Genomic DNA, 27,035 nt, shown 5'->3' on the forward strand with positions numbered 1-27,035 from the left:
TTGTCTCAAGGAAAAACACGTGTGCAGCTGTCTGAGTTGCAAGATGAACCAGCCACTTGATTCATGAAGCACCATTTTTACTTGGAAGAACGACGAGCAGACAAACTATTGTTTCTCAGACTTGGATATCTGCCAGACAGTTTCTCAAAAAGCAGTGAAGTGTGTTTCTCCTTTCAAGGAAAACTACTGACAGTATCTTTTGCTAATGATACAGTTGAGTTTTCAAGCAAAAATTAAAATTTTGGAAGACTTGTATCTACTATCATTAGCTTGACAACGTCCTAATATTTGAATTTTCTAATGAGATCAGTACTGATATTAATGACTGTGATTTTTTTATACTGTATAGTGAAACGTGCCAATATTTGGAAGTTCCGTATAATTCAGTGAACAATATTTTCCAAATGATCAATGTATGATGTCTACACATGGGTAAAAGTTTCATTCAAAGTTCAACACAGACCAACAGATCATAATGTTTGCTGATATGGTTTCAGATTCCACATTGCAACTAGCCTTTAAGGAACTACCACAGAAACTACCACATGTCAAGATTTGGTATAGTATCTAAAAAGAATATCTGCAATTATTTGAAAGGGCAATTAAAATACTCTTTCCTTTTCTAAATTATATATCTGTGAAAGATTTTCTATATCTACTTTAACCAAAAAACGAAAAAACCCAAAAAAACCATACAGCAACAGACCGAATACAGAAGCAGGCATGAAAATCCATCCAGCTTCTACTCAGCAGACATTAAAGTAAGTTGCAAAAATGAAAAACAATGGTACTCTTGCCACTAATTTTTTTGTTTTGGAAAATATATAGTCATTTTCATAAAAATATGTCATTAATGTTAACATGTAATGAAGTTGATAGGAATTTTAAATGAATTAGATTTTCTCAATTTTGACTTCTAATATCATAAATATTGGTAGATATGACCTGCATAAACCAAACTCACTGGGTTCTCAATGATTTTTAAGAGTGTGAAGGGGTTCTGAGAGAACAAAGTTTGAGAACTGCTACTGTCGTAAAACTCACTTAAGCCACAAAAGAAGGGACTATCTTCACAGATGAGGAAACAATATGGATGAATTCTTCCTCTCCACCAGGAAGTAACAGAAAATTTAAACCACATGAAGCCTGCAAGCCAGAGGTCCTCTTTGTGGTGCTATACTGAGCTCCAATCTCTTAACTATGAAAACTTAACCACGAGCACACAGATGGTTCAGCAGAGCTGCTGGACAAAGTAAAAGCGAAATGCAACTTATCCTGAATAAGATCCAGAGGGAAGCAGTTGCTCCTCTTTCTGTAGGACTAGATCCCCCCAGAATCTCAAGGAGGGATACTGAAACAACAGTCAGTTACCAATGAAGAGTAATTTCATAAAGTGTAAGATTGGGGGCGGGGGAAGTTCCAAGAGACAACTATAAAATGTTCAATTTTCCCACTTTTAATAGGAAACATAAAAGGCCTTATTCAAAACATATGAACTATTTCTTAAGAGAGATATGGGGATACATGTGTGTAATTGAACTCCATTTTATGGTCACTTACAGAAGAATGTATGGAAAAGGAAAAGCAGAGAAAGAAAGGGAGAAGGGGGAGAGTTGTGGGGAAAAGAAGTAGAGGGTCAGGAAGCATGCGGGAAGAGGCCCAGAGGGAACAGGAAAAGCAAAGGCAGATGAGGAAAAGGAACCAGAAAAGCCACACAACCTGCAGGGGCCTTAGAAATGAGCTAGGCTTGCTTCTTCATTTTAAGTGAAATTAGTGGCCCAAAGAAGTTAAGTGGTTTGACCAAGTTCAGTGCCGGGACTTTAAGCCAAAATGTCTAGCTTCTAAGCAAGGAAAACACATAAAGAGAAGGTCTGTGAAAGGGGATGGTTTGGAAAGAAGTGACGGGAGGGATGAGAGGGAGGGTGGACAGAGAGAGAGAGGCAGAAAGATACATAAACACACCATACACGCACATGCACGCACACACACACACACACACACGCTAAGTAATGAGTTCTAAAGCGGGTATTTAATTAAACACTGTTTGTCACACCCCGACACTGCTACACATAACTAAAGTTTGGAGACCCCTGCCTTAAGCCCAGGACTTCTCAACTCTCCGATGCCTAGAAATCACCTGGAGATCTTGTTGAAGTGCAGATTCTGGTTTTGTAATGCGGGGTGGTTCTGAGATTCTGAACGTCTAACAACTCCTCGGTGATGCTGATGTTCAAGGATCACAAGGACCACACACAAGTTCCATTGCCCAGGAACTTGCTAGAAATGCATATTCTCAGGCAACATCCCATACCTACTGAATCAGAAGCTCTGGGGGTGAGGCCCAGAAATCTGTGTTTAAACAAGCCCTCCAGGTAATTCTGGTGCATATTAAAGTTTGGAACCATTGCACTAGGCCATAATGTCTCCTATGACCTTGTTGCCTGTAATTGGCTAAACAAGTGCGGCAGTACTCTATGTTCAAGTCATTACTTTTCACTGGGCTATCTGAACTTTCTGCTAGGAATTATCAACATTCCAATAATTCTTTTCAGACACCCTTAAGATTTGGGAATGACACCGAGATCATGAGGCTCAAATGTGATGTGTGATAAGGAAGTATTTTCTGAGGCCTCCTTTATTAGGCTCAGCTTGGCTTCCTCTAATTGGTTTAGACTTCCACACCTGGAGCTGGACTAAGAGATGTCCCCTCAAACTTTTTTCTTGGAGTAGAATATCCCCTTTAGCTCACCCCCACTTGCCCACTCTAGGCCCCTATACCAGGTCCTGGATTCCTCAGAACGTAGGTTAATCCCAGGAACTTTTGAATCCGGCCCCCTGTCTGAATGGAAATAACAGGATGGAGCTCCCCAAAGCTCCAGACTCAGCAGCCCTGGTCTTCCCAGCCCCTGCAGTCATGAGCTCTGCTGCGGAGATGGCCATTTTTGGAGAAGCAGCTCCCTACCCGCGGAAATCAGAGAAGGAGAGAATCGAGGCTCAAACTCGCCCATTTGATTCTAAGAAAGCTTGCTTTGCCGTGGATGATAAGGAATTTTATGTGAAAGGTATGATCCAGAGCAAGGAAAATGACAAAGTCACAGTCAAGACCCTCGACGACCGGGTAAGTGTTGATCTCAGATGTCCTTGCTAACACGGGCATCCTCCTTTTCCTTTGGAGTAGAATAGCAGAAATTGCATGCTGGTCCACAGGAATCTGAAGATAGAACAAGCCTCACACTGATCTCCTCTGAGTGAAGTTGCAGGTAAAAACTGCCATGGCACGTACCTCTGCTCTGGCTCTTTCCTTCGAGGACTTGGGCTTTGAGAGTTTTTATGATGTTTGCTTTGGAGAAAGGGGAAGGCGGTGGTGGAAGCGTTTGGACTGCTTAAGGGAGAGACTGATACAGATTGCTGCTGGATGGGCGAATATACCGAATGGAACTCTCTAGGCTGCAGAGTGACTTACAGAGGGAGCTCCGGAGGCAATGCCTAATTTAATGCAGAGAATTACAGAGCACCATTCAATTCAACACTTACTGGACACCCATCATGTCTAGGTCACCGTGTCTATCACTTTGCAAATGTGAGCAAATCTCAGTCCTGCTTCCCCAACGTTTATTATCTAGTGTAGGAATCAAGAGTACACGGTGGGTATGGGGACTTCCCTGGTGGCACAGAGGTTAAGAATCTGCCTGCCGATGCAGGGGACATGGGGTCAATCCCTGGGCCCAGAAGATCCCACATGCCGCGGAGCGACTAAGCCCGTGCGCCACAACTACTGAGCCTGCACTCTAGAGCCTGTGCTCTGCAACAAGAGAAGCCATGACAATGAGAAGACCGCGCACCGCAACGAAGAGTAGCCCCCGCTCACCGCAACTAGAGAAAAGCCCGTGCGCAGCAAGGAAGACCCAACGCAGCCAAAAATAAATAAATAAAATAATTTTTTTAAAAAAGAGTACATGGTAGGTATGAATCGCAGTTCACAAATCCAAGCATACGAGACAGATTGATGACGATGATGGTTATTATTAAACTTAACCTCTGGTGTCAGCCTCTTTTCACAGGGCCGGAAATAAATTTTCTGAGTTACTATTGGAGTCCCCTCCCCAGAGCCATGCCACGTTTTCAGTAATACCACATGGGGTGTCACTGCCCCCCTTAAAGGATGTGCTAAGAAACAAGCCCCAGTTTCTGAATCTTCAGGACACACAGATTTTTCCATCTCCCTTATGCTATTTTGGGTGTCTCTCTCTCTCTAGTTTAGGGCAGTGGGGCAGAAGGGCTTCCTTTCCTCAAGAGATTTGGTCCATATCAACAAATCTTCTCCCTTTTATCTTTTCGGTAAAACCCTCAAAGCTCTTCTAAGGATTTGGGCTTTTGGAAAACAAACGCTTACAGGCTCTCTTACTTTTATGCCTTATTTTCTACCTTTCCTGAGTAATGGAGTGCCAGTTGTATGCTTAAAGGGAAGGGAAAGCAGAGAGGGGAAAATTAGGTAGTAGTCTCAAAATACTGTTCAGCCATGGACCATGCTTCAAGTCCAAATGCTTTAACTATTAGAGCAGCGGTGCAAGGATTTCTGGAAGCCTTGAAAAGACAGGGGAGAGCAGAAACAGGTCATGGAAGAGGTGGCACTTAAGAAGAGCTTTGAAGGTTGCTAGATGTAATTTCAATGTAGATATATTCCAGACAAAGGGACCCACATGAGCAGAGGTACTGAGGTGGAGATGCACAGAATACACACTAGAAGAGTTTTTTCCAATATTCCAAGCTTGATCTCATTACAGCACTCATAGCAAATGGGGTAAACAGAGGCAAGCTGCTGTGGCCTTGGCCATCCTGAGTTCCACCTGGCCACCCTGAGGCTGAAGGGCTCTCTAACTTTGCACACCTGTAACCCACTTCTGGCACACAGAATGGCATGCTGACTTGGGGGCATCAGACCAGAATTGGTTATACACTTTGACCAGACTTAGATTTATCAGGAACAGTTATTTACGGATCATCTCTGGGCACAGAAATGATCCATAAAGTTAACCACAGTAATGGGGTAATCTCAGCACAATATCTCACCATTTTCACCACACTGGTAGCTCACCACATCGGCTCTCCCACTCATCACGTGATTTTCCTCTCAATATCTCAATAACTCGCTCTGAACAGTGAACAGGTCTTCCCCATGAACCCTCCCAAATTTGACAAGATCGAGGACATGGCCATGATGACCCACCTGCACGAGCCAGCAGTGCCAACCTCAAAGAGCGTCACGCAGCCTGGATGATCTACGTGAGTGCCCTTCAACCTCTCTTTATTCCTTTCCCTTCTCTGAGTAAAATCAAGATCCATAGGTTGAATTTTCTGATTTTCTCAGACCTACTCGGGCCTCTTCTGTGTCACCGTCAACGCCTACAAGCGGCTGCCGGTGTACAACCCCGAGGTGGTGACGGCCTACAGAGGCAAAAAGCGCCAGGAGGCCCCGCCCCACATCTTCTCCATCTCTGACAACGCCTTTCAGTTCATGCTGACTGGTGAGTAATTTCTTTAATGCATATTAAAAAAAAATAGTTTTAGTGAAGTATTCAAGTCCTTTAACTGTACTGGTTCTTACTTAATTATTCGAGCCCTTCACAGGCTTTGGTCATCCAAATGGTGCAATGACCAATGTGACCTAAGGAGATTCAGAGGATGTCAGGATGGAAAGCCAGGGGCGCAGCATCTTCCATTACCAGTCACGGTTCTTGAAGCCACGCTAAGTACATGCTTCTCTGGGGGTGGACGTGGAGCACAAAGACATGTGCTGCCCCCACCTCCAAAGAGACCCCCAACATGAACACACTTGGAAGAGAGACTATATTAGTAGCCACTTAGGAATGCAAAGTTGGAGAAACGGGCACAGCAACTTCCCTTCACCTGTTTTCTCAGGCTCCCTCTTTCTCCTCCTTAAATTCCCAGAATAGCAGATGAAATAGCAGAGATGTGGTAATACCGTCACCCTGTCATGCCTAACATCACTTCAGTCTGTTCAACTTTCACCTGATTTGACTTGGTGCAGAGAGAAGAAGTAGAAGCAAGCATCTGAGATCTGAAGATGCTTAAAAGTCATCCAGGACAACGTTGCCCAAACTTCAGCCATGCCAATTTCACATTCGCGATCCTGGTCATTTCTGCATATTTAAAATCTTTCCTTATAGTGACTGAAGTTCCGTCCATTTCAAAAAGGAAGAATAGGGACTTCCCTGGCGGTCCAATGGTTAAGACTCTGTGCTTCCACTGCAGGGGACACGGATTCGATAGCTGGTCAGGGAACTAAGATCCCACATGCCACGCGGCGTGGCCAAAAATAAAAATAAAATAGGAACTGAACAAATCTGCCCTTTGATCTGGAGGAAAACTATTTTTTTAAAAAAAGGAAGAATAATATCACTATTAGTATTAGTTTCTTAGGACTGCCGTCACCAAGTACTACACACTGGGTGGCCTGAGCAACAGAAATGCATTGTGACACAGCTCTGGAGCCTGGGAGTCTGAGATCAAGGTGTCAGCAGGGTTGGTTCCTTCTGAGGGCCGAGAGGGAGAATGTGTTCCAGGCCACGCTCCCAGCTTCCAACGGTTTGCTGGCCAGCTTCGGCATCCCTTGGCTTCTAGAATCATCACCTTGATCTGCACTTTCTCATCTGTCTCCAAATTTGTCTTTTTATAAGGACCCCAGTCATATTGGATTAGGGGCCCACCTACTCCAGTATGACCTCATCGTAACTAATTACATCTGCAATGACCCTATTTCCAAATAAGGTCTGGGGATTAGTTAGGGCCTCAACATATTAATTTGTTGCGGGGAACACAATTCAACCTATAACACTCTTGTCAATGGAAAACCACGGTCACTATCCACAAGTAGAAAGTAAAGGTGAAAGAAAAATGCAATGACAACAAACCAGTGTCCAGAAATTCTAATTAGTAGCTGTGGCTTCTTACAAGTTCTAAGTCAGAGACTTGCTTTCTTTGTTGAAAAGGGAGATAAGAAAGTGCTAGAGAGGAGGTAAAGATCTGTGAACATGAATAACTTTCACACTGTGGGACTCACCGTTCACTTCCCATGCTGCCCACGTTACACCTCCAGCATTTGGGAAATCTGCCCAAATTGTCTCAGAGAAGACTAGACATGACCAAATCATCACACGACCAGTTAATGGCAAAGCCAGAACATGGGCTCTGTCTACCCCCAATGTTGCCCGATTTGTATATCCTGCCTATATGTTGTTTATTTACTCCATCCTGCTTCCTTCTGCATTTCTAGATCGAGACAATGAGTCCACCCTCATCACGTGAGTGACCTGTGTTTATGCCATGATGACTGGGAAGGGGCTGTCCATTCCTTCTGCTCTCCTTTACCTCACTTACTTTTTAAAAAAAAATTATTTTATTGAAGTATAGTTGGTTTACAATGCTGTATTAGTTTCTGCTGTACAGCAAAGTGATTCAGTTATACATATATATGAAAGAATTTTCATATTCTTTTCCATTATGTTTTATCACAAGGTATTGAATATAGTTCCCTGTGCAATGCAGTAGGACCTTGGTGGTTATGCATTCTATATATAATAGTTTGCATCTACTAATCCCAAACTCTCAATCCATTTGTCCTCCATTCCCCCTTTCCTTGGTCCCCTTGGCAATTACAAGTCTGTTTCCTATGTTTGTGTATCTCACTTTATTTTATTTTATTTTACTTTATTTTATTTTATTTATTTTTGGGTGCGTCGGGTCTTAGTTGCAGCACTCGGGATCTTTTGTTGGGGCACGTGGGCTCTTCATTGTGGCGCACAGGCTTCTCTCTCGTTGTGGCGTGCGGGTTTCCTCTTCTCTAGTTGTGGCACGCAGGCTCCAGAGTGCGTGGGCTCTGTAGTTCTGGCACGTGGGCTCTAATTGAGGCGCACAAGCTCAGTAGTTATGGCGTGCGGGCTTGGTTGCCCCACGGCATGTGGGATCTTAGTTCCCTGACCAGGGATCGAACCCGCGTCCCTTGCATTGCAAGGCGGATTCTTTACTGCTGGACCACCAGGGAAGTCCCTCTCACTTACTTTTAAATCAACAGCGGAGAATCCGGGCTGGGAAGACAGTGAACACGAAGCGTGTCGTCCAGTACTCTGCAACAATTGCGGTCACTGGGGAGAAGAGGAAGGAGCAGCGGCCGGGCAAGATGCAGGTGAGCAGCTTCCTGCACCTGGAAGGCTTGCTGGACTAAGTATACCTTAACTCCCAGGTGAGCACCAAGTGTTTGCAGGGCTTTGTGCCCAGCAGAGATGCACAGCACGAGGTCCTGCCCCAGGGGGTGTTTACGGGGCAAGGCAGGAAATGGCTCCACCTTGTGGACTCAGGCTCTAGCACCAGCTCCATCAACAACAGCCGAGTGACCTTGAGCAACTCCACATCCTCCTTTGGAGAAGGAATGGTTTAGGCCAGTGGTCCTCAAAGGGGAGAGCACATCAGAATCACCAGGAGGGCTCGTTAACAACCGATTGCTGGTCCCCAGGCCCAGAATTTCTGACTGAAATTCCTATCTCACATTCAAAATCCTGGCATGTTGCATTTCTGTCGTGTTCCCATTGTTCATGCTGCCGGTCCAGGGATCACACTTCGAGAACCACTGGGCTGGACAGTAGTTTCCAAACAGCTCTGACGTCAGAAAGGCAAGCACTCATGTGGGGAACAGGGGGGAAGGTGAAAACTCTGCTTTCTATAAGTGGATTTCTACGTAATAATTCTCACAAAATATTTTATGCAACTTAAAAAATTTTTTGAGAACCACTGTTTCTATCATGTGGGTCACTTTCATTGCTCACAGTCTATTTCTACTTCTGAACCCGAATATCTATGTAAATGGGTCCTGGTGCATGCAGGAACAGAGGTCTATATTTTACAAATCCATGATTTATAATAAAATGTTATCAGAGTAAGAAAGGCTGTCTGGGAGATTGAGATGTAGCAGGTAGTGCTCCAACCTGGAATCTGGTGTGGCCAGAAGCCACTTTGATGCTGTGCTAAGACCCCTTCTACGATGGGACCTTGAAGCCTCCTTGGGTGGGGTGGGGATGGGCCTGTGGGTACTCAGCATAACTGTACCTGCCACCAGCCTGAGCCGGGCGACATCTCTCCCTGGGCCCTTCCCAGAGCATCCACACTTTTGAGTCACTGGGAAGTTAATTCAGAAGACGTCCAAAGTCCTCTCTTTTCCTCTTCTCACTTATTATTAGGGAACCCTGGAAGACCAGATCATCCAGGCCAACCCCCTCCTGGAGGCCTTTAGAAAGGCCAAGACTGTGAGGAATGACAACTCCTCGAGATTCGTAAGACTCGGTCCAATTGTCAATGACCCCCAGAAAGAAAACCCTCTCCTCCAATGCTGAATATGAAAAATGGCCACATAAACTAGGATATATCTGGCCTTAGCCTACCCCCAAGTAGACTATACTGGGATATTCTGATAACCCTTCAAAGAACATTTTGTCTTATTCCCAGCCGGAGGAAGATTTAGCTGTCCTTCCCTAACTAGTCAGCATTGCCTCAGAGCATCCTGAAGGTACAATGATTCCAGATTCAAATTCCACAAGTACAAAATGACTTCTCTGTGCTAAAATTGGTCTCTTCAGGTGGAAGCATTTTAAAATACGTAAGTCCGTTGAACAGTATCCACTGACTTATTAGCCATGAAAACCATAATGCGAAGTTAGTTAGCAGATCTGACCTTCTCCAGGTCAGGAGGTGCTGGGAGGAGGGAAAACCTGGTGGAGGCAGCAGAGCTCAAAAATTGGGAAGAAGCTGGGCTTCCCTGGTGGCGCTGTGGTCGAGAGTCCGCCTGCCGATGCAGGGGACGCGGGTTCGTGCCCCGGTCCGGGAAGATCCCACGTGCCACGGAGCGGCTGGGCCCGTGAGCCATGGCCGCTGAGCCTGCGCGTCCGGAGCCTGTGCTTCACAGCGGGAGGGGCCACAACAGTGAGAGGCCCACGTACCGCAAAAAAAAAAAAAAAAAATTGGGAAGAAGTTGATACTAAAGATATTGAAGGATACGTCCCATCCTTCAACGTTTCACTTAGGTTTAGCTCAACCAAAGAGGCATTTACTTCCGACACTGGCAAATAAACAAGTATCCAGCCTCCTATCTAATTTCACCGGCCAGTAGAGCAGGTACCCAGAGGCATTTCCATTCAGCAGCTAGAACTCCTGAAGAGCAAACACATAATTCACATAAACCTCCACTGGTCCTTCATTAATTCTTCTTAGGCTTCATTCAGAAAACACTGAGAATACTACTGAGTACGTACTACATTCCAGGGTCTGCGGGTGAACAAGCAAGGCGATATTTTTGCCCTCAAATTGGCTCACAGGGTGGTAGCGACCAGTTAAGCGGGTGATGTAAGAAGGGAGTATACACACACACATATATACTATATATAATTTCACCTCTCACTCCCCAAGATTGGGGGAACCCAAGGGCTGAGTGGGTCTTTTTGGAGCCAGGAGGCCTGGCCTGGGAGTTAGGTCTGCATGTAGTAAGTAGTAAGGAAAACTGAGGCAAGAAATCTCAGAAGTAACATTCAGAGGCAAAAAAAAAAAAGTCAGATAGTCCAACCAGGTTATCAGTTCAAAGGTGTTATAAAGAGTTTGAGCGGGATAAAGACCAAGGAGACAGTCAGGTGTGAGGTAGTCCCGAACAGAGACTTGAGAGGGAGCCTGCAGGCATCCCCAGAGCTGTAGGAACAGGGCCAGGTGCTTTGGGCAGAGCTACCCGAGTCTTAGCTGAGCCGGCGTGGGGACCAGATGCCAAGCAAACAGAGAGGAGGAAAGTCCTCATGCTTCTGGCATCACCTCCTCCGCGACCCGACACATCCCACCCATCCTCAGGAGTACCTAACGGAAGCTGGCTACAGTACCATATAAAGAAGATAACTGTGTTTTTCAATCTGTCTTTGGACGGGGGAAGCTCATTCGCATTCACTTTGGGGCCACAGGAAAGCTGGCATCAGTGGCCATTGAAACCTGTGAGTCCAAACATTCTATCTGGCACCTTGGACTTGGCCACAGAGGCATCTCCTGGGGACCCTAAAATCACATCGTTTTTTGTTACCTCAGATCTCTTAGAAAAATCCAGGGTGACATTTCAGTTATCCCGTGAGAGAAGCTATCATATTTTTTTACCAAATCATGTCAAACAAGAAACCGGAACTTATCGGTAAGTTCCTTGGTTTTCATTCTCATCTTCCAAATTGATCACATTGGAAAAAAACTCAGAGTCAGTTGTGCATAAGAGGCTAAAGGGATCCTTCTGCTTCACAGACCTGCTTCTCATTTCAACCTACCCCTTTGACGTCCCCTTTGTGAGCCAAGGAGAGGTCACCGTGGCCACTATTGACGACAGTGAGGAACAGTTGGCCACTGATGTATTTTGTGTGTTTATTTACTTAAGTAAGGAATTGTTGAATTTATGAACCGAGAGGTACCCATGATCTCAGGAGGCAGCTGGGATGCAGGGATGCTCAGCGATTAGACCCAAGAGCTCAGAGAATTAGTACAGATCACACCCCTCCCCCACTTGGTTCCATTTCAGAAGATTCCAGAAATGGGAATACAGGAAGCTCTCCAAAATAGGCCTTCAGTTCCACTCGCCAGCTTTTTAGAGTAAATGTTTGCACGGATAAGGTCTTTAAAGGTCTTGTTGGAAGGTTTCAGGGTACAAAACCATCTACATGGTTCTTTAAGAAAATCTAGAAAATACAGGAAAGTCTAGCGCAGGAGAAAAAGAGTCCCGCTCTTCAGCAGCCGTTCCGCTCCTCCGGCTACCTGCCACCTCGGGCTCACACACCTGTCAGGCCTCTGGCCTTTAGCTTTGGGGAGTATCTCCAGGATCGATAACTATATTAACTAAGTGCACTGAGCACTTACGCGTGCCAGGAACTGAGAAAGGAGCTTTGCCTCAATAAGATCTCTGGCATCAGCACCACTGTTACCCCCGTTTCATAAAGGTAGAAGCTGAGTTTTAGGAAAAAAACACACAATTTGCTCGAAGACAGTTTGTAAACGACAGTCGGAACCCAGATCTGCCCAGCCCCAGAACTTGCATTTTTAACTAAAATACACCATATCTCAGTGCAATTAATCTCTACCCCTGCTGGCTCTGCCCTCACGGAAGCTCTAAAAGCTTTTGGAAAGCACTCTCGCCCAACACCCCAGGGGCTCCTGCCCAGGGCCCAGCTCCCTGGCCTTCATTCTGTGACATTTCCAGGTGATGCTAATTGTTTTAAGTCAAGGAGAAAATGTTCATGGTCAAACAAACTTCATTTTACACTAGTCTGGCTATTATATATTCTTAACCAGCTTTCCCCAGTCTTTACCAGCTGGGGAGGAGGGTTAGTGACTGATACAAGGCCTCCAGCCACCCTCCCCCACCCCCCGAAAGGCCCTCCTAAGGAATTCTCAAAGTCCCCAAAGTATCTCAGGTCCTCACCAGAGATCCCTGCCATCAGGGCTTCTGTTGCTCCTTCCTCCCACGGAGCTTCTCCAGGGTGATGGTTTATGGCCAGATGGAGGGGGATTGTTGCCTCCGAGTGACTGCGTTCTCCAGAAGGCTCCCACGCAGTCGCGCTCTCACCTGCTTCCTTTCAGCACTTAGCGAAAGAAAGTTCTTTCTCTAGTTTCCCCGCAGCCGCCCGTTCCTAGGACACAGATAGGCATCAGCTGGGATGGGATATGATTCAGGGCCTCAGAAACTCTCCTCCCCTCTGTCAGCTCCTGGCGTGGACTCTCCCTCCCCCACAAGGGGGCGCCACCCCAAGAGTGCCTCGCGCTTCAATACCATGGTCTGTCCCCGCCAGCTTACCTGACACATCCAGACATGTTTCAACTCCAGCCCTGGGCATTGCTTAGGCTTGGGCTGCAAACCCTGCTACACAATCATATGTATACCCCGGAGAAGGATTTTCCAGTTTAAAACCATTGTGGCAGAACAAGAGGTTATAAAATCAGATCAGTATCTGCTGTAGGCTTTGAAGTGACCCAGCGCTGCTCCGGCCCCTTTTCATCACATCCTCCCTGCAGGCAGGTCCCTCAGAACCTCAGTTCTTCACCCAGAAATCTGGAAAAAATCTGCACACCTATAAGGTTCTCATAGGGACTTAATGAGATAACATAGGGATGGTTCTGTCGACTTAAAAAATATTCACAACCTAAAAGTTGAGAGTTATGTTTTATTTGGTGGGAATTTTTAGGACTTCCAAGCTCAGGAGGCAGCATCTCAAGTAACCCTGAGAGAAGTGCCCCGAGGAGGTGAGGGGGGAGCCAGGTTATACAGAAGTTTTGCCACAAAGGGCAGGTAGTCTGAACATCAAAAGGTTACTGTTAGTTAAAGAAAACCAGCAATCCCAAGTTAAGGAATTTAGCACTTTTCTATGTGTGGGAAGATGCAAGAGGCTGAGCTCACCGAAATCATTCCTTTGATATGCACCTCAGCCATCTGGGGCCAGTATCCCGTGTTTTCACATCCTGAGTTTCCTCAGGGCTCACCCGGAGAGTGGCTGCCGTCTGATGGCTGCTAGATGGCACGTATTCGCTCCTTCTTGAGTTTCCTCAGGGCTCACCTGGGGAGCGGCTGCCATCTGATGGCTGCTAGATGGCACAATCGTTGGAGGGCTGCAATCGCTGATGACTGTGACATCCTTTGTTTACTGATATGGCAGGAAATATTCCATTTCTCAGGGCCTAGCCCCCTACCTAGCTCCTTTCTCATTTGAAAAATATCTTCCCTTCCAGTTCTAATAGTCTACGGTGCTATATTATCTCCATGCTGAACTACACTGTAATTCCTGGGTTGCAATGCAAAGTTCGCAAGCTCTGGTATGGGGTCCGTGAAAGTACATCCTCCCAGCATCACACAATGTTTCCCAGTGTTCTCATCCAGGAAACAGTGCCCACATCTATGCACAGTGGGAAAGGATTAAAATCAGATTATTCACATTTTCTTCCCATAATCTTCACCCACCCACACAAACATGTTCAATTAAGACACGGTTTTTAAGCCCTAACTTGTCATACCCCACCTGTCATCCACTTACTGGGGTAAATGCTGTCTCACGTGCTATACAAAATGCCGGGGAAAAGCAGCATTTGGGTCCCTGAGGCCTGCTGTGACGGCTGTCCTTTTTTTCTAACTCCCAGAATGACACTGACATCCTGGGCCTCAGCTCAGAGGAGGAAGTTGGGATCTACAAGCTCACAGGCGCCGTGATGCACTACGGGAACATGAAATTCAGGCAGAAACAGAGGGAAGCGCAGGCAGAGCCAGACGGCACCGAAGGTACCACATCTGGGAAGGGGACAGAGGTTTGCCTCTCCCCCTGCGTTAACGTGTGGACTGGGCCACAGGAGATAAACCTTGTGTTCATCTCAAGAGCTGCTCTTGGAAAACCATACAAACTGAATTTGGGTTGTCCAAAGCTTTTTGAACATGCGCTGGGGAAGTCCATTCACTTGGTCAAGGAATCATTTAGTGGAGATTCCTTAGAAAACAAGAGCATCATCTCATAAGTGAATAATCTCTGTCCAGTATCTCTCACCGTCAGTTCACCTGTTATTTTAGGGTGGACATTTATGATGGTTGAGTGAATTTCACTTTCTTTCTCTGCTTACATATCATTATTAATATCCAGAATATTGCCCTACTCACTGAGCCTAAAATAAGAACCTTGGTTAGGCAGCTGTTAATTCAGGTTAATAAATTAATTAACCTAAATTAATGAATTAATTAGCTGCCAATTTAGGTGGCAGATAAATTTCTCCCTCCTATCACTTTCTCTTCCGCCTCCTACATCTGTTGAACTGACCCTGAACCAAGGACTGGTGAACAAATCTTCCTTCCCATGACTCTCACCTGGATGATCTCACCACCTGCCTCTGCCTCATCCCAAAGAGGCCTGGAAACAGAGTAGAGGGCAGTGTAGGGGCTGACCGACGGCCAGACCCCATTGCCATATACCCTGCATGCCTCATGCCTCTAGTACTTCATCTTACAAGCTCCCAGAGTCAAAGGCTGGTTCATCCCTAATAATTCTACCTTTTGATAACATCCCCACACTGCATGAAGCAGTGCGTCTGGCACCCCAGATGATAAAAAGGAACAATAGCCATGAATTAAAGGCCAGGAAAATATACATGACTTTATCACTGTCCATAAAGGCTCTCCTGATCAGCTTAGGTTTGTCCAGGATGGTCTCCCTTGTTATTAACTCAAAGACAACTGGTTAATAACCTCATCATGGGAGTGATATCTCATTACATTCACAGGTTCCACCCACACTCAAGTGAAGGGGATTATACAGGAAGTGTACACCCACGGGTGCATTGTCCTCCCAGTGGTGCATGCGAAGTAACAGGAGAAAAATTCAAAGTGTTCAGAGCAGGGAGCCCTTCTGATTGGGGTAATCAGGGAAGGCTTCCTGGGGGAGGTGGGGACATTGACTTGGACTTTGAAAGATGGGTAGGATCCTAAAAGGTGGGGGGGCAGGCAGTCTAAGCAGAAGAAATGATGAGCAAGGGGGCTAAGGAAGGGATGTGATGGGGACAGAGAAGCAGAGAGTGGTCCACTTTGGCTATAGAAGACGATATGTGTAGTGGATTTGTAAGAGATGGGAATTAAAAAGCGATTATTTTGGCGTCAGTCTGGAAAGGCCTTGAGTGCCAGGATAAATGGTTTAGAATGTATGTGATAGACACCAGAAGCCGCTGACGCTCCAAGCAGCAGCAGAGTATGTGTGACAGCCTGGAATTAATCCATCTGTAGTCATGCTCACCCAGAGTGTGGAATGTAGGGAAAAAATGCATCAGGCTCCTCGGCACAGGCGGACCATATGCACATGCATCACGGCAAGGTCCCACACCCTCTTCCAGCCCTGGCAGCCACGTGTTCAGTGTTTAGAAGCAGAAAGAGGCTGGCAAAGGGGAAAACGGTGGCTGTAACCGGGGCCTGAGCTCCTCTGATGATGCTACCAACCCAAGTCAGTGTTTCCTGAGTGCTTACTGTATACCAGGACTGCTTCACAGCCACCCAGTAACATAAGTACTGTCACTGTCCCCCAGTTGACAAATGGCAAGACTGAGGCATAAAGGAGCAAAGCCTAAATTTGAACCCAGGCTCTTTGCCACTTTACTATTCTACAGTCTTAGAAACCATAGAGATGCAAGCTATTTTTAAGGTGAAATGAGCAGGACTTAGATGCCTCTCTCAACACTGCATGTCAGGGGCGAAAAAGAAGGATGTGCCACCCCAAGCTTTCAAGTTTAAGTAACCAGAAGAATAATGGTAAATGGGCAAAGTAGGAAGAAGGGATGGTTTGAGCAAAGAGTAAAACACACAACTGGTCTAAGTCCTTAACAAGCACTGCCCTGGATTTTTATTAACTTGGCTCCCGAGCCAGCAATGAGGTGATGGTCCCAACCAAGGAGGAGCTGTCCTTGGGAAGCAGCATTTCTTTACCTTTTCTATGAGCTCAATGCAGGCAGCCCGGTCCATCCCAAAGTCAACTGAACTCCTAGTGAACTATATGAAATTTCCCGTATTCAACTGAGCTTGACCATCTCCAAACACTTGCAGGTGGGGTGACGGTTTCGTACTTCTCTCTCAGCTATTAGCAGGGCACTTTGCAGAAATTGGGAAGGTGCTGAACTTATATTAACTGTCCAAACAGTACTTCCTTTACTCATATACCATGTTGCTGTATTATCAGACTCCAACAATACTACATAACAATATGTTTTTTAATGAAATTTAAATATCAGTAAGTGAAGATCAACCTATTTCTAAAGATTGTATCTAGAAGGCAAAGTGAAAGTTCTCGAAAACCCAGGACCCTGGCTTATGGGGTTGAAACTCCATTAGTCAAGTCCAGGCCTGGGGCGTGTAGGAAAACATAAAAACATCCAAAAGGATTATAGAAAATACTTCTAGGAGGAACCAGGGCCTAACTGGCTGTTTTAGTAGCTGCTGTCTGTGTGATACCATTTCTCCTCCTCCTTCAGTGGCTGACAAAGCTGGGTACCTGATGGGTCTGAATTCTGCAGAAATGCTGAAAGGCCTGTGCTGTCCAAGGGTGAAGGTTGGGAACGAATATGTCACTAAAGGGCAAAATGTCCAGCAGGTAATGGAGATGCTCTGAATCCGAATGACTCACGTATTTTGCTATTTTAACGACCATCCTAAAGTTCTTTCGGTCGCGGGAATCAGAAACACATATGAAACTGGCCTCACCATGAAGGGAGAATTCATTCTTAGGCCTCAGGGGTAACTCAAGGAGTGCCTTGGGTGCCATGAGGGTCTGGAGCCAGGAAGTGAAGAGCCCTCCAGAGCCAGGCAGCCTCTCTGGCAAGACAGCTCCAGGCTGTCTTCTCTCTCCTGCTCTGTTGTGTTCTCACTAGGTAGATAAGCTTTCTCCACCTCTCCTGCCCGTGGCCACCCCAGAACTCCCAAGTTTACATCTCCGTGGTTCCAGCCTCACCCTGAGACTGGGACCAGCATCTTTTGATCCCAATTCCAAATTCTCAGGAGAGACACTCTGTTTAGCCCAACTTGGACCAAATGTCCACCTCTGGTTCAATTAGGTGTGGCCGGGGCTAGAGTCACGTGTTATAACCAAGGTTGGTAGAAAACGATCTTTGTAAATGGGATAGACCTCATGGAACGGAGCAGATGTCTCAAGATAGATGTAATATTAGACTGAAATATATGAAATTGCCAGTCTCCAGCTGCTTTTGACTTTCAAGACATGAACTTTGTATGTTTCAACTTAATACAATCATAAAAACATTAATTTGAGGGTTGAGTGGATGTTCTTTTTTCCAAGGTGACCAATTCGGTGGGCGCTCTGGCCAAAGCCGTCTACGAGAAGATGTTCCTGTGGATGGTCACCCGCATCAACCAGCAGCTGGACACCAAGCAGCCCAGGCAGTACTTCACTGGGGTCTTGGACATCGCTGGCTTTGACATCTTTGATGTGAGTTGTTTGCATCAACGACAAGCCTCAAAGCACCCTTCCGCTTTGTGTCTGCTTTGAGTCTCCACTGGATTTTCCAAACTCACTCAAACTCTTTGGTATTCGAAGTACCCAGTTCAACAGCCTGGAGCAGCTGTGCATCAACGTCACCAACGAGAAGCTGCAGCAGTTCTTCAACCACCACATGTTCGTGCTGGAGCAGGAGGAGTACAAGAAGGAGGGCATCGAGTGGGAGTTCATCGACTTCGGGATGGACCTGGCCGCCTGCATGGAGCTCCTCGAGAAGGTAAAGAAACGCTGCTCTCCAGGGACAGCTCCGCCTTGGTTGGACGACCACCTCTTTGCTCTAACTCTTTTCTGCTAATGGATTGGCTCCCCTAAACCCACTCCCCAGGCTCTGAGCCTTCAGATAGCTGAATTCCCTGTGCAGAAAGGGTAAATGTTTGGAAAGCACACAGAATCTGTTCAGACACTTAAAGAGGTGTGTGGGTGATTAAGATCCCAGGGCTCAGTTACCCCTGAGAATGTGCATGGAGCCCAGGGGTGACTGGGCATTTCATACATACCTGACTTGTCCAAAGACCCCAGGAGGAGGACCAGGGAGCAGTGGGCTTCCTGGAGGAATGTTACTATGAAAAAAGCAAGGGCTTCCCTGGTGGCGCAGTGGTTAAGAATCCACTTGCCAATGCAGGGGACACGGGTTCGAGCCCTGGTCCTGGAAGATCCCACATGCGGCGGAGCAACTAAGCCCGTGCGCCACTACTGAGCCTGCGCTCTAGAGCCCGCGAGCCACAACTACTGAGCCTGCGTGCTGCAACTACTGAAGCCCCGTGCCTAGAGCCCGTGCTGCACAACAAGAGAAGCCCACGCACGGCCACAAAGAAGAGCCCCCGCTCGCCACAACTAGAGAAAGCCCATGTGCAGCAATGAAGACCCAACGCAGCCAAAAAAAAAAAGCAGATGACATACATTTTTAAAAAGGAATTCCCATCACATTTTGAGCACTGGTCATGTTGGAAGCCTATCTTCCTAAGGTGGCTACTGAGAAACCCAGATTTTATTGCTTAAACTATTACTCATGTGATTTTATGTCTATGTATCCAACTTTACATTTTTGGTAAATCTATTGCTAAAAGTGAGTAAGTTGGGGAAAACTCAGCTTTTTTCCTTCCTATGTAGGGAAAAACCCAGTTCTTTCCTACTGCGTGTTTCTTTCCTGTGAATTTCCTTTACCACTCACATAGAACACTTTGTTTTTGGTACTTCTGGTCACCAAATGTGTGGAGGTTTTTCCTCACAACGACAAGCAATTCTCTGCAACACCAGCTGGGTGTCCTACAATTTAAGTAAATTCGGACACTATCTACCCAGAGATGCCAAGTGCAAGCAGTAGGTCCCTGGTGCCCTACAACCTCTGACCTACTGGGCTACAAATCGAAGGTTCCCACAACCCCGTCCTCAGGTTTAATTAATTTGCTAAAGGGGCTCACAGAATTCAGGAAAACACTCATGTTTACCAGTTTATTAAAGGATATGATAAAGGATACAGATGAACAGCCAGATGAAGAGATACAGGGGGCAAGGGAGGGTCCCAAGTGCAGGAGCTTCCATTCCCATCGGGCTGGCGTGTGTCACCCTATCAGTATGTGGATGTGTTCTCCAACCCGGAAGCTCTCAGAACCACCTACAATTGGGATTTTATGGAGGCTTCCTCATGTAGGCACGATCAATCATTAACTCCATTTCCAGCCCCTCTCCCCTCTCTGGAGGATGCGGGGAGAGGACTGAAAATCCCAAGCTTCTAATCGTGGCTTGGTCTTTCTGGTGACCAGCCCCCATCCAGGAGCGCACCCAGAGTCACCTCAACAGAACAACAGATGCTCCCAGTACCCTTATCACTAAGGAAAATTACAAAGGCTTTAGAAGCTCTGTGCCAGGAAACAGGGACAGAGACCAATATATACATTTTCTATTACCTCACAATGAGCTACATTTATATACATGCAATTTCATTCCATGCTCTTTTGTTCAACAAATACCAAATTAGCACCTACCATATACCGAGCACTGTTCTGTCATCGCACCAAACAGACCAACAGCCTTGTTCTCACAGTACTTACATCCTAGTGTTCCTAGTAACAGAGTGACAGCACCAAAGGAGTTGACCTTGACTCCTACAGATGATGGAGTCATTGGGATGCACTAGTAAATGCTGAGGACAGTCTGTTATCCTCCTTCCAGCTGATGGGCATCTTCTCCATCCTGGAAGAGGAGTGCATGTTCCCCAAGGCCACAGACACCTCCTTCAAGAACAAGCTGTATGACCAGCACCTGGGCAAGTCCAACAACTTCCAGAAGCCCAAGCCTGCCAAAGGCAAGGCTGAGGCCCACTTCTCCCTGATCCACTACGCGGGCACCGTGGACTACAACATTGCCGGCTGGCTGGACCAGAACAAAGAACCCCTGAACGAGACCGTGCTTGGCCTGTACCAGAAGTCTTCGCTGAAGCTGCTGCCCTTCCTTTTTTCCAACTATGCTGGTGCAGAAGCAGGTGAAATTTTTTTTTTAATTCCCCCTGTGGAAACTCTGTGTAATTACTCATAACTCATGAAGAACCAGTAGCTGGACATGAGCATCACGTTGAGCTTGATTTATTTGTCTGTCTCTGATCTCTGTTTTTCTTTCTCCTACTTCTATTCTTCCTCTTCCTTAAGAGATCAAGCTCTAACCATATGACCCAGCAATTCCACTCCTGGGTATACATCCAAAAAAAACCAAAAACTCTAATTGGAAAAGATACATGCACTCCAATGTTCATAGCAGCATTATTTACAATTGCCAAGGTATGGAAGCAAACTAAGTGTCCATCACCAGATAAATGGATAAAGAAGATGTGATATATATATATATATATATATATATATATATATACATATAATGGAATATTACTCAGCCATAGAAAAGAAAAGAATGAAATTTTGCAGCAACATGGATGGACTTGGAGGGCATTATGCCAAGTGAAATAAGTCAGACAGAGAAAGATAAATACTGTATGGTATCACTTACATGTGGAATCTAAAAAATACAACCAACTGGTGAATAAAACAAATAAGAAGCAGACTCACAGATATAGAGAACAAACTAGTGGTTACCGGTGGGGAGAGGGAAGAGGGAGGGGCAATACAAGGGTGGGAGGGAAAAAGGGTTATTACGGGATTATATGAAATCATGTTGTGAAACTTGTGAAAATTGTAAAGCACTGTAGAATTTAAAGAAATTTTCATTCAATAAAAAATAAATTAATTTTTTTAAGTCGAAAAAAAAATTTTTTTAAAGAGATTAGGTTCTACGGAGGTGAACAGGGCCTCCCAGTGGACACAACAGCCAATACCACATTCTTTAATAGGTTTTTTTTTTACTGAGATATAATTCATATAGCATAAAATTCACCCTTTAAAAAATTCAGTGGTGGGACTTCCCTGGTGGCGCAGTGGTTAAGAATCCGCCTGCCAATGCAGGGGACACGGGTTCAAGCCCTGGTCCGGGAAGATCCCACATGCCGCGGAGCAACGAAGCCCCTGCGCCACAGCTACTGAGCCTGCGCTCTAGAGCCCGTGCTCCGCAAGGAGAGAAGCCACCGCAATGAGAAGCCCACGCACCACCATGAAGAGGAGCCCCCGCTCACCACAGCTAGTGAAAGCCCGTGCACAGCAACAAAGACCCAACACAGCCAAAAATAAAATAAATAAATAAATTTATCAAAAAAAAAAATTCAGCGGTTTTTGGTATATTTATGGGTTGTGCAACCATTACCAGTACGTAATTGCGGAACATTTTCATCACACCAGTAACCCTTTAGCAGTCACTTTCCACCTGCCTCCTTCCCAGCTTGTGGCAGTTGCCAAACTACTTTCTGTCTCTATGAATTTGCCCATTCTGGATGTTTCATGTAAGTGGAATCATACACTATATGGTCTTCTGTGTCTGGCTTCTTTCACTTAGCTTAACGTCTTCAGGTGTCCACGTTGCGGCAAGTGTCAGCAGCTCATTTCTTTTTATAGGTGATTAATATTCCACTGTGCGGATCTTAACACAGTTTTGTCTATCCACTCATCAGTTGATGGACCTTTATGTTTTCTCTACTTTTGGGTACCACGAATAATGCTGCTACGAACATTTTATAGAAGTTTCTATGTGGACATTGTTAATGCTTTGGGGTACATACCTAGGGATGGAACTACTGAATCATATGGTAACTCTATGTTTAACTTTTGGAGGAACTTCCAGACCATTTTCCCAAATGGCTGCACAAGCCAGTATCACTTGTTAAGATTACCTATATATTTTTTAAGTAATTTCCAGAATAAGGTTTAAAAATTATGGACTATTTTAAATGCATTAATTTAACAAATTAATGCTTTTAATTCATGCAATATAATCATTCATTAGATAATTTTTTACAATTAATGTCTAGTGTATTGGGCAGTATAATATAAAAATGGGCATAACTTTAAACTCGAATGATGAACACCATCGTCTTCAAATCTAATTAGGGCATCTCTGTAACTGTATTGCATAACCTCACTTAGCAGTGATGCCAGGACTCTAAACATAAGTTCCTGTGTAGGCATGAACCTGGGGAAGTGGCTTTCCTGCCTCTCCTCCCCACCCAAACACATGGTCATGCTAGACCCTGGGGACAAAAGGGTGGAGTGAGAGGAGGGTGGGGGAAATGAGACATGAAATTTCCCCAAGGGCTGAATCTTGATTACATATCAGAAGATAAATCTGAAATTGAGCCATTCAGAAAAAGTAGACCCAATATCACTGATGCCTCATTAAGTTGGGCTGTTCCTTCTAGACAAGAAAAAGATGGACTTGTAGAATATTCTGAGAAATTTCAGCTGTATTACTTTGAAGAGATAAACAGGGACTCAGGAATTTTTAAAAGAGACACTCATGAAAGAAACCACACTCACCAAGAGGAACATCTCAATCTTGCCAACTATTCAGCTGGATTTCATGTCTGATGTCTAAAGGAAAAGACTCTCCTTGGATACAGAGAGTCTAAATTATACTCCCAGTTAAATGCCACCCATATCCCACCCCACTCCGTTCCCACAGTGATAAAAATCAGTGTTCCCAAATCTGAGTAGTTTGGAGGAATTTTAAGAATCAGAATACAGAAATGAACAAACCAAAAAACGCTCAGCTCTCCTATGTCAAAAGAAAACCACACTCTCACTTCAGGGTTTGGAGCAAGTGGTTTAGAAAGGCCACCACTGACAAAACTGTGCACTGTTAGTGGAGATGTAAATTTGTGAAGCCACTACAGAAAACAGTATGGAGATTCCTTTAAAAATTAAAAATAGAACTACCATATGATCCAGCAACTCCACTTCTGGGTATATACCCAAAGGAAATGAAATTACTATCCCAAAGAGACACCCCCATGTGCACTGTAGCATTATTTAGAATAGCCAAGACATGGAAATGATCTAAGTGTCCATTGATGGATAAATGGATAAAGAAAAGGTCATATATAATGGAATATTATTCAGCCATAGAAAAGAATGAAATCTTGCTATTGGCAGCAATGGACCTTGAAGGCATTATGCTATGTGAAATAAATCAGACACAGAAAGACAGATCCTGTATAATCTCATGTATATGTGGAATCTTAAAAAACCAAACTCATAGAAACAGAGATCAGATCTGTAGTTGCCAGAGGTGGTGGGTGAGGGGTGGGAGAACTGGGTGAAAGGGGTTAAAAGGTACAAACTTCCTGGCTTCCCTGGTGGCACAGCGGTTGAGAATCTGCCTGCTAATACAGGGGACATGGGTTCGTGCCCTGGTCTGGGAAGGTCCCACATGTCACAGAGCAGCTAGGCCCGTGAGCCACAACTACTGAGCCTGCGCGTCTGGAGCCTGTGCTCCGCAAAAAGAGAGGCCGCGATAGTGAGAGGCCCGCGCACCGCGATGAAGAGTGGCACCCGCTTGCCACAACTAGAGAAAACCCTCGCACAGAAACGAAGATCCAACACAGCAAAAATAAATAATTAATAAACTCCTACCCCCAACATCTTCTTTAAAAAAAAAAGGTACAAGCTTCCAGTTATGACGTAAATAAGTTCTGTGGTTGTAAAGTACAGCATGGTAACTGTAGTTAATTACACTGTGTTGTATATTTGAAAGTTGCTGAGAGAGTAGAGCTTAAAAGCTCTCATCATAAGAAAAAGAAACTGTAACTAAGTGAAGGGATAGATGTTAAGTAGACTTAATGCTGTGATCATTCTGCAATATATACATATATCAAATCATTACGTTGTACACCTTAAACATATACAGTGTTATATGTCAGTTACATCTCAATAAAACTGGTGGGGCAGGTGGGTAGGAAAGGCCACCACTGTGTACTCAGGACTCACCGGACACACCCTCTGTGTCTGTCTCCAGGCTACGCTGGGGTGAGCGAGAAGGGCGGGAGGAAGAAGGGCTCCTCTTTCCAGACCGTGTCCGCTGTGTTCAGGGTTTGTTTTTTGGCAACTTCCACATTCGGTTGTATTTCTGCCCAGTGCAACGGCGTTTGCTAAGGTAAATGTGCTTCTTCTGGTTTGTGTCCCAGGAAAATTTAAACAAATTGATGGCCAATTTAAGAAGCACCCATCCTCACTTTGTGCGATGTCTGATTCCCAATGAGACCAAGGCTCCTGGTGAGTGAGAATCCATCAGAGCAGGACTCCCTGAAATGTATGCAAAATTCTGTGGGTGTGGGTATGGGTGCACACGTGAGTATGTACATGTGTCTGTGTGCACGTGCATGTGTGTTTCCCTGAGGACAGGATCACGATAGCCTTTATCACTTCTCAGTCTATGAAACAGGGCTGCCAGATTTAGCAAATTAAAACCACGAGACGTCCCATTAAATTCGAATTTCAGATGAGACAATGAAAAATGTCCTTAGTATAAATATGACCCATGCAATATTTGGGATATACTTATACTAAAAATAAAAAAGTATTTACTGTTTCTCTGAAATTCAAATTCAACTGAGCATCCTGGGCATATTTTATCTGGCAGCCCTACTATGAAATTACATCCAAATTGTTATGTACATATATAGGTACATTAAATCCATACCTTTCATAAGATTCTTAAAAATCTTTCCCCTCAAAGTGAAGAGCCACTATATTTGGCAAATAATCAGCTTAGGTGTTCCATAATAAAAACAGCATCAATAACAACTGTTTTCTGAGCCTAACGCAGTCCCATTATTATCTCTACTGTTTACAGCAGTTCACTGCAAGATAAGCATAATCATCTCCATTTTATAAATGAGAAAACTGAGAGTCAGAGACCAGATATATAGACATAGAACACCATGTGGTACAGCAGACCTTTAACCATCAACGATCCTGGATGCACAAATATGGCTGAGTTTCAGGGCCATGTGTCACAAAGGAAAGAACAAACCATCACACAGACTGTGGCTACGAGGCAGCTCTCTCACCAGCCAAGCTGTTGAATCCCAAAGGCTGGGCTTCTAGCATCAAGGTCCTGCTTCAGCAATGTTACAGGAGAGAAGAGGAATTAGATGATCAAGGAAAAGATCCCAGCTCCACCTACTACTGCCCAAGGGACCACAGCTGAGTCCTTCAGCTTTCTGGTCTGTAAGAGGAGGATTAAAATGGCATTTTCTTTACGCATTCACTTAGTTATTAATTCATTTATTTATTGAGTGAGCGCTTATAAAGTGTTGACTCATTTTGTAAATATTAACTCATTTAACCCACCTTAGAGGGCTGTTGTGAGAATTAAATAAGCCAGTACACGTAAAGCATTTGAAACAGGTCCCATCACAGAAACAAAAAAATTGTAACTATGTATGTAGACGGACGGAGGTTAACCAGACTTATTTTGGTGATCATCTCACAATATATACAAATATCGAATCAATACGTTGTACACCTGAAACTCGTAAAATGTTACATGCCAATTACACCTCAATGTTTTTTAAATGCTGGTAGATAGCACTACGACAATAGTTGTAGGTGAATTTAAATAAACTCTGTCAGTTCATGATTAATGAGGTAGACCAAAATATACAAGTGTGGGGGCTTCCCTGGTGACGCAGTGGTTGAGAGTCCGCCTGCCGATGCAGGGGACGTGCGTTCGTGCCCCGGTCCGGGAAGATCCCACATGCCGCGGAGCGGCTGGGCCCGTGAGCCATGGCCGCTGGGCCTGCGCGTCCGGAGCCTGTGCTCCACAACGGGAGAGGCCACAACAGTGAGAGGCCCGCATACCGCAAAAAAAAAAAAAAAAAAGATTATGGAGAGGAGGTGACGCAGACCCTCACCTCCCCGCCCTCTTGCTTGGAGCTGACTATGGCTTCCTGCTCTTGTCTGGGGATATTAATTTACTCGGTCACCCCTTTAACCCACATTTACTGAGCTGCAGTTCTGTGCTGGGGCCTCTGCTTGGCACTGGGGATGCAGAAATGAGCCCTGGCCTCCAGGAACCCGTAGAGGAGCAGAAAGCAGACACGTGCGTGGCTAGTTTTAACGCCTATGACAAGCGCAATGTCAGTTATACTCGGGGCGGGGGGGACTCGTTGGGGTTGGCGTGAAGGGGTCAGCAAGAAAGAACTTTCTGAAGGAGGCTTTGCATGGCCTGAGGAAAGGTGGCCTGGGGGGAAGGAGACCGACAAGCAGGTCACATGCCTGGGGCGAGGCGTGGAGGTCCCCATATGCCACATTAAAGAGCCCAGGTTAAATCTTCTAGTTGATGAGGAGCCATGGAGGAGACGAGTGAGGATCAGGTTTATAGCTCAGAGCAGTCACTCTGGGGGACTTCCCTGGTGGTCCAGTGGTTAAGACTCCGCACTTCCACTGCAGGGACCATGGGTTCGATCCCTGGTCAGGGAACTAAGATCCCGTGTGCTGCACGGCACGGCCAAACACACACACACACACACACACACACACACACACACACACACACACA

The 27,035-nt window shown here is 45.4% G+C and overlaps 1 protein-coding gene across 1 annotated transcript in view; it reads left to right on the top strand.

Annotated features, from left to right (window-relative positions):
• The first annotated feature begins 2,914 nt into the window (after positions 1–2,914).
• The window catches only part of LOC114889556 (myosin-6-like), a 43,439-nt gene continuing 19,318 nt past the window's right edge, over positions 2,915–27,035 (top strand). Inside the window, 20 exon segments of the mRNA XM_029212903.1 lie at positions 2,915–3,120; positions 5,146–5,243; positions 5,246–5,283; positions 5,369–5,525; positions 7,295–7,322; positions 8,093–8,103; positions 8,106–8,203; positions 9,252–9,344; positions 10,973–11,036; positions 11,128–11,186; positions 11,188–11,227; positions 11,332–11,435; positions 14,206–14,344; positions 17,062–17,180; positions 17,883–18,032; positions 18,148–18,318; positions 20,274–20,583; positions 24,489–24,562; positions 24,658–24,749; positions 26,342–26,371. Coding sequence (XP_029068736.1) covers positions 2,915–3,120; positions 5,146–5,243; positions 5,246–5,283; positions 5,369–5,525; positions 7,295–7,322; positions 8,093–8,103; positions 8,106–8,203; positions 9,252–9,344; positions 10,973–11,036; positions 11,128–11,186; positions 11,188–11,227; positions 11,332–11,435; positions 14,206–14,344; positions 17,062–17,180; positions 17,883–18,032; positions 18,148–18,318; positions 20,274–20,583; positions 24,489–24,562; positions 24,658–24,749; positions 26,342–26,371 — 2,081 coding nt within the window.

This window comes from Monodon monoceros, unplaced genomic scaffold (assembly GCF_005190385.1).
Source record: "Monodon monoceros isolate NGI ecotype Baffin Bay Population unplaced genomic scaffold, NGI_Narwhal_1 Super_Scaffold_9, whole genome shotgun sequence".
In the NCBI taxonomy this organism is placed as follows: Eukaryota; Metazoa; Chordata; class Mammalia; order Artiodactyla; family Monodontidae; genus Monodon; species Monodon monoceros.